At 40.0% G+C, this 12,318-nt stretch overlaps 1 protein-coding gene across 4 annotated transcripts in view; it reads left to right on the top strand.

Moving 5' to 3' along the window:
- rptor (regulatory associated protein of MTOR, complex 1) overlaps positions 1 to 12,318 on the top strand; it is a 127,576-nt gene that overhangs the window by 68,748 nt on the left and 46,510 nt on the right. For 3 of the 4 annotated variants that reach the window (XM_007545000.2, XM_007545007.2, XM_007545012.2), the window contains exons 10-15: positions 447 to 548; positions 4,442 to 4,525; positions 5,355 to 5,465; positions 6,454 to 6,528; positions 6,657 to 6,722; positions 9,686 to 9,877. In XM_007545000.2, coding sequence (XP_007545062.1) covers positions 447 to 548; positions 4,442 to 4,525; positions 5,355 to 5,465; positions 6,454 to 6,528; positions 6,657 to 6,722; positions 9,686 to 9,877 — 630 coding nt within the window. Of the gene's footprint in view, positions 1 to 165; positions 235 to 446; positions 549 to 4,441; positions 4,526 to 5,354; positions 5,466 to 6,453; positions 6,529 to 6,656; positions 6,723 to 9,685; positions 9,878 to 12,318 lie in introns of all 4 variants that reach the window. The other variant, XM_016667365.1, reaches the window with a different exon arrangement.

A 12,318-nucleotide genomic window follows, 5' to 3' on the forward strand; every position in this document is an offset into this window, starting at 1 on the left:
AAAAACCAATGAATAAGGTCAACGTTTGGTGAAGTATTTTTTTTTTCCTGCTGTGATTATTCATAAATTAATCCACCCATCCAGTTCAGTGCTGTCATTTCCCTCCTCAAGATCTATTACCATACCCAAACATGGCATGATTCCTGCTGTAATTTCACCTCACAGCATGATCAAATAGCGTGGGGCGAGCAGCCAATCAGGTGGCCTGCCGCGGCAGAAGAGACCACAGAGACGGTAAGCTGATCATGATCGATCGGGATTTATGTTGTTGCTGCAGTGCAGTGTCACCTCTCAGCTCATTATGTTGGCCCTTTTTATGAAATGATGAGCTAGTTGCTGCAGACTGGCTGTGCGTGCGCGTGTTTGCGTGTGTATGTAAGAGAGAAGGCGATTCAGCGCAGTAAAAGCTCTAATATCTGTGTTACTTCTGCTGCTTGTGTCCACAGCACAGTCCGTTCTTCGCAGAGCAGCTCACGGCGTTTCAGGTCTGGTTGACCATGGGTGTGGAGAACAGAAACCCTCCTGAGCAGCTCCCTATAGTGCTGCAGGTACACACACACACACACACACACCCATGCATGCACACCTTCTTATAATCAGTGTTTTCTGTCTGCATGATGGCACTTCATTAACCCAGAAATGATCTACGCAAAGCCTGGTGGTTGGAGAATGTACCATACTAGAAACATTAACATCGAAGTCGAGCATAGATTAAATATTTGATGTTAGGTCCTGTTTGCTTTAATCTGATACACTACAAGAATTGAGACTGATGAGTAAGTTTTTTATTATTTCTGTGGGAAACAAGTATTATAATTTCTTCATTTTGCAATTGTTAGTGAGAAGATGCCATTCTGTCCTCCTCTCACTCTTTTCTTTTCTCCTACCTTTCTCCAATGACTCACATCTGCTTATGTTTAATAGATAATGATCTTTGCACTGCTTTCTGCAGTTTTTCTTTTGGCTGCCAGGGTTTCCCTTTTTTTATACATTTCGATAATTGGCACTAATGCATTGATGACCCAGTCGAAGTGCTAAACAAGGGTTCTAGAAAATAATTTAAATGGTATCACAGGCGGTATCCTGTAGAAATTTAATAAAACACTCAGTTTTACTCTTGTGATACATTTCAGTTTCGTCTTTAAGTCAATAATATTGCTAAGTCCACAGTGTAAAAACTGCATGTCTTCCCTTTTTTTAAAAAAAAAAAAAAAATCACATTCGCATTAAAAACACAGCACCAGATGCAGCATGAGGGAAAATCTGGATTTTTTTTTTGTCTGACTAATGGGTTTTTGGTGATTTTTACACATGACGGCTACAAATTAAGCATGGCATAAGATGTTTCAGGTGTTTGCAGATCCACATCTGTTGCATATCGTCAAGGGGAGTGAGAGCCAATCTTCTCAACACAGTTCACAGCACGCCAAGCAGCTGCTTAAACTGACTACCGCCACGTAAAGTGCTGCTGTCGATTTTACCTGATACCTAAAGCCATCAGTGTTGCAGGTTGCACAGAAAAGGCTTTATTCTCCATTATGAAGCAATAGCATCTTGATTAAACTCACAAATCACCTGCCAGAATTTATGGGTAGCCGGGAATATTACTGCTACAGGGACTACTTCTTATGCTGAGATCTCGCTCTTCTCCAAGGCTTAATTTATTATAATTTATTACACCAGGCGTTCCTTTTTACCACATCTTTTGCCTCAGAAGTGTGAAAATCCTTCTTGGAAGTTCAGTTCAGGACTTTCAGGCTAATTTCCTTTATTACAGCCCCACAGCTAAACCTGCGTCTGCGGCCGCTCCTGTGTCTGGCAGAGATGGTAAATTTGTTGGGCTGGGGGGAGCGGGGGGGGCTGCGGTCTGATGCTTCGCTCTCGTCCTTCCACCGCCATCTTCCCCGCAGGGTGGTACAGTGGTGGCGTTGCATTATATCACAGCGTAGTAGCTGCATGAAGCTGTCCGTGCTGAATGGTAATTTCCTGCTGAGTCAGCGCTCTGCGAGCAGCAGCACATCCATACAGCGGGGCCCGTCGGGACCCGTTAAAAGCCAGGAAAAAGGCGCCGTGATTGAAGAGCACGTGGATGCTGTGTGTGTGATTGCGTGTGTTTGTGTGTGTGTGTGTGTTTGTTTGTTTGGAAACAACAGGGAAACAGCTGCAGCAGTCGTTAAGTTTGTGCAACTTCATGCGGTTGAACACCGTGATTGGAGAAAAAAAAAAGTGTGTGTGTGTGTTACTGGATGATCCTGTGTGTTTAAACACACAGTTACATGAGGATGAAGACTGGCATTTCCTTAGAGCGCTTATGATTTGATGCCAAATATATTCAGGCGCCATTTGAAGGATGAAAGATTAACAAGAAACAGGCAAAGCAGAGTAATCCATCAATAATGGTCTTTAGTAAAATGAGCAACAACTCATCTAGAGCAGGTTTGAGGTGCTGTGCTGCGTTGTCTTGACAACAGCTATTTCATCTATAAAGGATTAGCTGATTGTACGAAGGGATTACAGCATTTAAAAATTGCAGTGCTACGGTAACAGAGGCGTTCACGCCTGTTTGTTCCTCCATGTACCGCTGTAGCTGTTAAACAACATATGCACCTCACACAGAGCGTAAGTTTTCATATCTTAGCATTTTCTTACATCACAACCACAAACTGCAATGTGAGTCAGTAGGATTTAATGTGATAGACCAACACAAACCATGATTGTGAAATAAAACGAAAAGCATACAGAGTTTTCAACAATACTAGGCTTTAACTAGGCCATTGTAACACCTGCATATGCTTTGAAAACGATGGAGTTGCCGCTCAGGCTGTATGTTCAGGGTTGTTGTCCTCTAACAGGTTTTCTTGTAGGATCGTATCCATTTTCCCCTCAACTCTGACAAACTTCGCTGGCTTTACTAAAAAAAAAAAAAAAAATCCTCACAGCATCATGCAAACATCACTGTGGATTTTCTGCTACACACAGCATTTTGCATGTGCCTCTTATATTGCTTATGGCATATTTGTAATGTCTTCCTCATTTAGTCGCTTTATTTTTGGCACTCTCTCAGAAACACCAAAATTTGTGGCCTGCACCTCTAAAAGTTGTCCTGTCTACAGCTCTGTCCACCTGAGCTGGGGATCTCTGCAGCTCCTCCAGAGTTACCAGCGGTGATTTCACTGCTTCTCAAGCTAATGCTTTCCTTGCCTTTGCTCCTTTTATTCACTAATTTAGTGACTTTGGAAGGTAATTAGTGGCATCAGATTTTATTTAGAAGAATCGGCGTGTGCTAATTTTTTCCAGATTTTCAATCATTGAAAATGTGCATATTCATCCACTTCATGAATATGCACTGCTTTGTGTCGACACGTCTCATTAAGACCAACGAGGTTTTGAACTTGGAATTTGACACAACGTGAAAAAGTTTTGGGGGGTGTGAATATTTGTACGAGGCACTGCAACATGACGCGCATCGGTGCTCAGACACAGGAGAACAGGAGGGAGCGCTTACTCACCGCTTGCTAATCAGAGTGAGGTGAAGATATTGCGGCGGTAAAAACACACTCACGTTCTCTGTTGTGTTGCAGTGTTGATCTGGGACTTTATTTCCATCCCTTCCAGGCCTTCTGCTCTATGAATAATGCACACCAAATGTAGTCGGTGATGATGAGAATGGAAGAAAGATATGGATTTAGTTGGATTGCGCTCATACCAGCAGAGGCTTGGGTCGGGTTGTTGCCCTGTGGCTTTTCTGCGGCGCCTACGTCACGTAAAAACACACGAGCGCGGACGTTCCCACGCTCCTCCTCGGGGCTGGAGGCAGACGTGCTCCGGTCTTCCCCCAGCCTCCTCCTGTTTCTGCGGTCACGCATGCAGGTCGATGTCCCCCCTGAGGATTCTGTTCATGCGTCGTGTGTAGGAGGAGATGCTTGTGTGAGTCTGCGGTCCTCCATATGCTTGTTCCCACACACACTGTGAAAGTCACATGGAGACGCTCCGGCGTCCTGCCTTCACACAGACTTTAATGCTGCATTGCAATAGTCTTTGCAAACACGAGCGTTTATGTATTTTTAGCATCTGCCATATGCATCCTATAAATAGTCCTGTGTGGCTGCAACAGATTTCTAAATTATTCCCAGTTGGCAGCGGTATTTCATTATATGAACGCAGGTGAGTTAAAGCGCCCACTCAGATGATGTCACACTCCTTTACCTCTGTAAGCATCCAAATGAAATGGCAGCCAAGAAGGACACACCCAGCTGCCCACACAGGCATGCCCACACACTCAGTGATGGTTCTGGTTCTGGTAGTGGTGGGAACGCCACCTGTTCCAACCCACCTTCTCTGCCATCTTCCCTGCTGCTCTTCCTCTTCCTTTAATCTCAGACTTCCCTCCGGTTTTGCAGGCAAACCCAGATTGCCTCTGATCTGTTTTCCTGCCTTTCAGGTTCTCCTGAGTCAAGTGCATCGGCTGAGGGCTCTGGACCTGCTCGGGCGGTTCCTGGATTTGGGGCCCTGGGCCGTCAGTCTGGTTCGTTCGCCTCTTTTATATATCGTTTTGACACTGCTAAGTGACTAGTCAAACCCTGAATGTTAAAGGTAGTTTATACAATTTGAAACCGTAAAAATATGTTTCACCATATTAATAACTGCATCATTTTTAAAATCTGTCAAAATGGTTTGAAAGATTTAAACGACAGTGCAATAAAACAAACACAAACTCTGGACAGTCGAATAATTATCGTCTGAAGAACGAAACGTGAGCTTCAGATGAAGTAAAACCAAAATATGCGATCAGCTCACTTGGTTTACAAACAACATTTTGTTACTGGTGACATATTAAGAATTAACAATCCCCTTCATGCTAAATGCTAGAAAACGTTGCAAGAACATTTTTAGAGATTTTTTTTGTAAGTTTATTGATTTCAGAAGTTCACATGCATTTGGCCAGTTTCAGGAAATAACGTTTTTTTAAACTTTATAATTCGGGTCAGACCCTCTGGGTTTCCTTCCACAAGCGTCTCACAATACTTTACTGGAGTTCTGGTCCATTCCTCCTGACAGAACCTTTGTAACTGAGTCCATTTGGTCACTCACCCACACCTTTCCAGTTCTACCAATAGCTTCTCCATAGGATTGAGATCATGGCTTTGTGATCTGTCCCAACCTCTATTTTTTATTTATTTAAAAAATATATATGTAAAAGAGCATTGTAGAAAGTGATAACATCTCAACACTTAAATCAGATCCAGTTTTCTGCCTGATTCAGCTTTATTCTATCCTCACTCTGTCTGTTTGCTGAGATGCCACATGACTTTGCCCTGTAAGCACCGGTGCTGTGTTGTTTGTGGACCTTGCAGGCCCTGTCTGTTGGGATCTTCCCATATGTGTTAAAGCTGCTCCAGAGTTCAGCCAGGGAGCTGCGGCCGCTGCTGGTGTTCATCTGGGCCAAAATCCTGGCTGTGGACAGTGTAAGTAATGCTAAACACTCACACACAGATGCCTAGCATCTGTGTGCTTCTTTCCCGCTTCACTTAAAACCTCATAGGATGGGCACTTCCACATTAATGTAATCAAAACACTTGGAATTTGTCAAAATTTAAACTAAAAGGTTCAGTGCTGTGTTAATATCTTTGTTTAATGTTTTAATCACCATGTTGATCGTGAAGTAAACTTGCAGTGTAATTTTCTCACAAATTAGACATTAGAGAGTTAAACTGTGAGCATCCAGCAGAAGCATTTTTCTTCTTTATATCAGTGACGTTCTCACAATCTCACTCTGGCTGAGGAAAACATTACAGAAATGGATGGAGAGAGGCGTAACGTGCTTTTCCTCATTTTTTCCCCCTTTTTCTTAAGAGTAACAGTAATTGTAAAAACTGTGGGGACAAACTGCGCCTCCTAAACAATGTTGTTAAAGAATTTGGAGATGACGAGTTGTGCCAACAAATAAAACTCAAATTCAAAAGGCCTAATAAAGTCTTACAAATTTACCAAAATAGATTTTAAATAACAAACATGCAGCCATGTTTAAGAGCTGAAGCATCAGATCAGGTGCTTGAAGTACAGTTTTTTTTTTGTTGTTGTTCATTTTAGTTAGAAATGGTGAAAATATGGCGACGGCTGTTGCTCTATTGCTGTGAGGGACCAGACTCAAACGAGGACAAAAAATGTTCAAAGTACAAAAAAGTTTAAATTTAATTCTTCAAAAAAAAAAATTTACAAAGCATAAAGATTTAAAGCAAGAATAAATCAAAGGATAAGTAACAAATTTTCTTCCTAATATTTTTGTTTTTGAGGAAAATTTGAAGACAACCGTTCTTTTCAACATACCCTGATTTAATAAAAGTATTCAGTCGTCACTCAGTCGGGGGAAAAGAGAAAAAAGCAGCACATTATAATAAGTGTTACTCTGAATGAAGAGTGAAGCCTCTCAACTCCTGCTCTTCATCTTCACAGTCATGTCAAGCTGACCTGGTGAAAGACAACGGACACAAGTATTTCCTGTCTGTGTTAGCCGACAGCTACATGCCTGTGAGTATCAGCCGCCGTCGCCGGTAAAAAGAGTTTGATGCGATTGTTTCTGCTTAATTTGATGCGAAGCTGTTTAAATGTTAATAGTTTTCCGTGAGAGGGTTGAGGAATGCTCTCCTCTCTTTCAGGCGGAACATCGTACCATGGCCGTTTTCATTTTGGCTGTCATCGTCAACAACTACAACACAGGCCAGGTACAGAACCGGTTTGAATTTGTGTGTGTGTGTGGCTCCGAGCGGAGCGTCAGAAGGCCAGAGGGAGCACACGGCAAATTATTAATTTACTCCTCTCGCCAGGAAACGGGGGGCCTTCTCAGAGCCAGCTGTCATCTCTGTCGCCTGTTGTATATTTCCAGTAGATATTGGTTATGTGACAGTTTTGTCAGCAGCAGTTACTCCTGCAGCCTCTGTTTCTGCCCCGGCCACCGATGTGGTGACACTTTATCTCCAAAAGAGTCACTTCCGTCGGCCCCCAAGCCTCCTGCGTGCAATCCCAGAAGCCTTTTATGTCTGCTGCTCATCAAATACCCAGCGGTGCAACGTTGGGATAATGTAACTCACCGTTCCACCCAGACACGCAAACAATTCCTAAGAAAATATTTGTGATATTTCTGTCTAGTTATGGTTGTTATTTGAGTCTTTTATTCCCACTCATGTGCCTGTTTCTGATATTACATTTTATAAAAGTGACAAATCAGAAAACCTGTACCCGCCGTCAGGCTCAGAAACGCCAATCCTTCATGTATATTTCTCTGCACACTGAGCACTCCCACATCTCCTGCTGGTTTCTGTAAATAATAGATGATCGTGACATTATAGAGAGACTCTCTCCCTGCTTTTCAGCTTCAGTTTCCTGTTTGTTTCTTATGTTAAACGACATTCGTCAGCTGTGGATTTACAGCTGAGAATGTGTCACGCAGCAATCACAATGTTGATAAAAGTATTTGAAGCTTTTATTAATAAGAGTCAACAGGTTGCTGATTTCAAATATGATGACATTGACTAAAATGGATCTCATTTTGATCATGAGTGTAACAATAAGGGAAACATATATTTTTTATGTAACCAGGGGCAACCAAACTTTCAACTTTTATGGCCCAAAAATTCCATATTTCTATTTCATTTAATGTTATCACTGCTCACAAAAAAGACATTGATTTTAGTCAGAATTACATGATTAAAAATGCAATAAAAAATATCATGATGATTTTTTTCATCAATAAAAATCCAATATATGTATAGAAAGGTAATTTTTCCCAAAAAAATTATTTATAAATCTTTGTAGCTTAATGAAAAGACTACACCTGTTAGATATTACTCCTCTGCAATATCTAACAGGTATAGTCACTGGTTCTCTCTTTACTGTGAAGGTTTGTAGGTATTAATATTTTACTGACCATTTGGACAAACAATAGCAGAAAATTAGAAAAAGAACAACTGAATGAAGCAGTTCAAGCCTACATTTCCCAAAAGGAAAATCCTAAAAGTTTCTCATTAGAAATGTGTTCTGTAGCTCATTTTTATGCTTTAATAGTAGCAAACATTGCTGCTGCAGTATTTAGCTGTCACCAACCCATCATCACAGTACAAATGAGCAACAGTAAGATGCAAGTTAGAGTTGAGTATCCAGTAATTTCTCTTTTTTAATAAGATATAACTATAAAACATGCTAAGGCAGCTTACTTCCTGGATGTTCTAATTTCTTCACTGCTGTTGTAATTCATGTTTTTTTGTTAATTAGAATCTGTGATTTGAAGCTTTAAATATTTGCCCCTCGTACTTGAATGTTTCAGATCATAAAATTGAACCTGAGCAAAAACAGAAAGGAAAAAATGTTCTCATGATTTCATTTATGAAAAGAAAAAGCTATCCAGACCATGCTGACGATTCTTGCAACCCTTCTGGACAACAACGGCCATTTGGCATTTGTGAAAGCTAACAATGAGGCTTTTATATCCCTGTGGAGGAATCCTGCCTCATTTCTTTTGTCAAATCATTTTAAGTCGGCCATATTGGAAGGATTTTCAGCCTGAATGGCCAATTTAAGCTCATCTCAATTAGTGTTCAGTCCAGATTTTTATGAGGCAGCTACTGAAATCATTCAAGGTTGAACTTGCTGGTCTGCATCAGATTGTTGTTCTGTTACATAACCCAGATGTTGGTGATCTGAGAACCACAAGCTTATAAATGGCTTTTTAACCCTTTCCAGATGGTAAAGTGTCCTCTTTAGATCGAGGCATACTGCGTTTCTTTATGAAAATCTTTTTTTCCTACTTGATGTTGTTCATTTCAATCGCTTTCTTTATACTATAAGTCTAGGACTGAACACGTTCATTCAACTGGAAATATGTGATTAATTATAATTAATCATATAACTGATTTAACTGGGGGCGGAGGTCAGTTTAACCTCAATGTCTGAAGATCTGAAACATCAAAATGTGACAGAAAAGCAAAAATAAAAATAAAAAATCCAGTATGTAAAAATACTAAATACTCTTTAATTTTTTTTATTTTACTGTATTAAGTCTGTTTGGTTTTTTTTTACTCATAGAGACGTTCAAATCAAACATGTGATCTGCGTTATCAGCTCTCAAAGTGTTGCAGAAACGTTGCAGAGCTTTCCTCAGCGCTGCTATAGAATGGATCTGTTTTATCATCTCAGTTTACATAGCATGGGACTTTCTTTCCAGTCACTGCAGTTGCTGCATTTTTGATAACTTGCTTAAAGAAGAAAAAGCAACAGAGCTAAAATCCAAATATTAAACAATATTTAACATCAGTATAAAAAAAATTATGTTATTACTTTGCAGACTTCACAGTTAATTTGAGTGAAGTCTTAATGTTATTATGTTGCTAATCTATAATATTTTCTGTCCAAATCTCACAGCAAAAGATTTAGAAGTTAGTGGGGATTTATAGACTGACGAGTTTCAAGTCAACCTGAAACCTCTGTGGATTAGGCTCCTATCAAGCTTGTTTTGTCATGAATGCTATACAGAAAGACCAGATTTAGCCACGAGTGATGGCAGTCACGGTCAGAAGAGCTCCGTCTATTCTTAACCGGAAAGAACATGTATTTTTAAAAGATGAAAGATCAAAGTAAACGGCTAAACAGTTTAAGGTTTCCAACATCCTTTCCTCGTCTTTCTGCCCTCTAGGAGGCCTGTCTCCAGGGTAACCTGATCGCCAACTGCCTGGAGCAGCTTTCTGACCCCCACCCGTTGCTCCGACAGTGGGTGGCGATCTGCCTGGGCCGGATCTGGCAGAACTTTGAACCGGCGCGCTGGTGCGGCGTCCGAGACAGCGCTCATGAGAAGTTGTACACGCTGCTGTCGGATCCCATCCCCGAGGTGAGAAGTCTGAGCCACACCCTAAACGCAGTCAAAAACACATGAAGGTGTGTATTTATGGGGCACCAAATGTTGGCTTTGTAGTTGTTCTGTGTCCATACAGAGAGAGGAAGAGTTGAACATTTCTCTTCACTGGTTCTCCCCATACATTCTCACCAGGCTTCATCAGTTTTGTTAAGAAAATGAAGCAAAAGAGCCAAAATTTTGCCTCAAGAGGCCTGAATTTGAATCCACACCTCATTTTCAGATTGTCAGACAAATATTTTTCCACTCCACAGTAAAGCGCAATTATTTTGTCATAAAACAGATTGCAGATTGTTTGTAATGTGGCAAGATGTAAAAATGTTCAAAAGGTTTTGTCAGCTGCTGCTTGTTCCTGATTTATAATTACTTTATTGATTGTTTCTATTGTTCAAACTGATAAGATTTTTAATTAATAATGAATTTATTTTATTATTTGTTTGTAGAATCCAGATCTTTCTTAGCTTTACATTTTTTAGATTTCCTATTAAGATTTTTCCCTCTGAAGTTGAAGCTGTCATGAGAAAAATGGAGCAATGCCACACGAATAAACAAAGCTTTAAAAAAAAAAGTGCTGGTTTTTATGCTTTCAAACTAGATTAAACGTACAAACAAGAGTTGTCGCTACATTTATCACAGAATTAGACGGCCTTCTTCCCACAGCTGTCGCTGTGTTCAGCTCTTGAGCACGCTCTCCTTTGCCCAACTACTCCTACATTCCTCCAAAGAAAGTCTTGGTGGATCATCAGCATCCACAAGCCTCTCTTTTCTTTTGACAAGTGTTTCATGACTGGAGCTGTGTGGGAGCCTGAGCTGGGTGCAGATTTCACAGATGAAGGGTGGAGAGAAGCCGACTATTTCTGTGCTCGATCAGCAGTTTGAGGTTCTTCACAGGCTGCATTTTTCTAAACCTTCACTGGCTGGGATGTATTCAGAAGTGCGGGACACAAGTCAGGCTTTATATATACAAGCATATATATATATGTATATGTGTGTGTATATATATATATATATATATATATTTATAAAAATTAAGACATTGTGCTCCATTTGTATTCTGGCTTAAAATGAGCTAAACGTAGCAGACAGAACTGTTCTACCTTTGATTGTCTTCCCGTTTTCTGCAGTAAGATAACTATGAGAAACCAGACATGTGAAATAAATGTCAAACATTTTCAACGACGTCACAAAAAAATGTGTAGCACAAAGTTTAAGAGTAGTTGCATATAATGAAATTCCTTTGCTGGCTCTTGTTTGAAAAAGTCATAAAAATGAGCTCTATGAATAATGGTGGTCAGAACTTGGCTAAAGGAGATAAAGTGCCAGATAGATTTATCTTCACCCCTGGTAAAATACATGTAAAAACCTCAACATAAATTAATGTTTTATTGCACTACCACAGTATCGCTCTGAAATAATAGTTTTTTATTAAAAACCAACGAGTGCAACAATGCTTGATCCCCCTGCTGTTATTACTTTATACAACTTCCTTCTGCCATTGTGACAGAACTGTTTTCTACTTTTATATTTGATTTGCAGCCAGGCAGAGGAATCTTTTTTATAATTCTCTCTCTAGATCCTCCATAGCACTCGGTCGTCTTATATTCTCTCCTTTCTCTCGAGCTCATCATAACGTCTGATGAGCTCTGGTAAAAAGGAACCTCTGGCAACTTTATACCAGAGGTGCCAGTAAATGCAACCCACAATTTGTATTAAACTGAAGGTCATTCAAAGCGTTTACAGGTAAACTGTGGGATCCAGAGTCAATTTGAAATATCAGATGAAAATAATTAAGATGACGCCAGTGTTAAGGTCCTGCAGATTGAGGAAGAAGCTTGTTTTATGAACACATTTAACATTCTGACTTCTTACTTGTTATCCTTGTATTCTCCTTTTTCTATTACTACTTTAATACTGTGAGGAAAAAAAAATACAAATAAGTGCTGGTTGATTAAGATGAGAAGAAAAAAAATCTATGAAAACTTTTGTTTTACTTTGGATTTTAATGATAAAGTTTTCATACCAGCAGCCACATCCAAATCTAAAGTTAGTGTCAGGCATGAAAGAAAATCAGTTTGGATAAATACAATTTCTCCTATATTACATGTATTGTTGTCCATCTGTCTTTGCATTATAACAGTGAACTGTTTTTTTATGAGCACAGAAAACTAAGATTTTAGCAAAATATGGTAGAATTTAGGCTTATTGTGATGGTAATAGTGCTGCTTGACAACGTTTTTGGACATAAAAATTGCACACATTTCGAGAAATTGTCTGAAGAAATACCGAAGGAACATCTGTTGAGTCATGTTGTACATCTTTGGCCCTTACATGCTCGACTGAACACAGAAACAAGCCGTTCTGTAACTCCACTGAGCAGGGAACCAGCGTATGAATGTTTTACGATCAGATGCCTTCGC

Source organism: Poecilia formosa, unplaced genomic scaffold, assembly GCF_000485575.1.
Source record: "Poecilia formosa unplaced genomic scaffold, Poecilia_formosa-5.1.2 Scaffold11, whole genome shotgun sequence".
NCBI lineage: Eukaryota > Metazoa > Chordata > Actinopteri > Cyprinodontiformes > Poeciliidae > Poecilia > Poecilia formosa.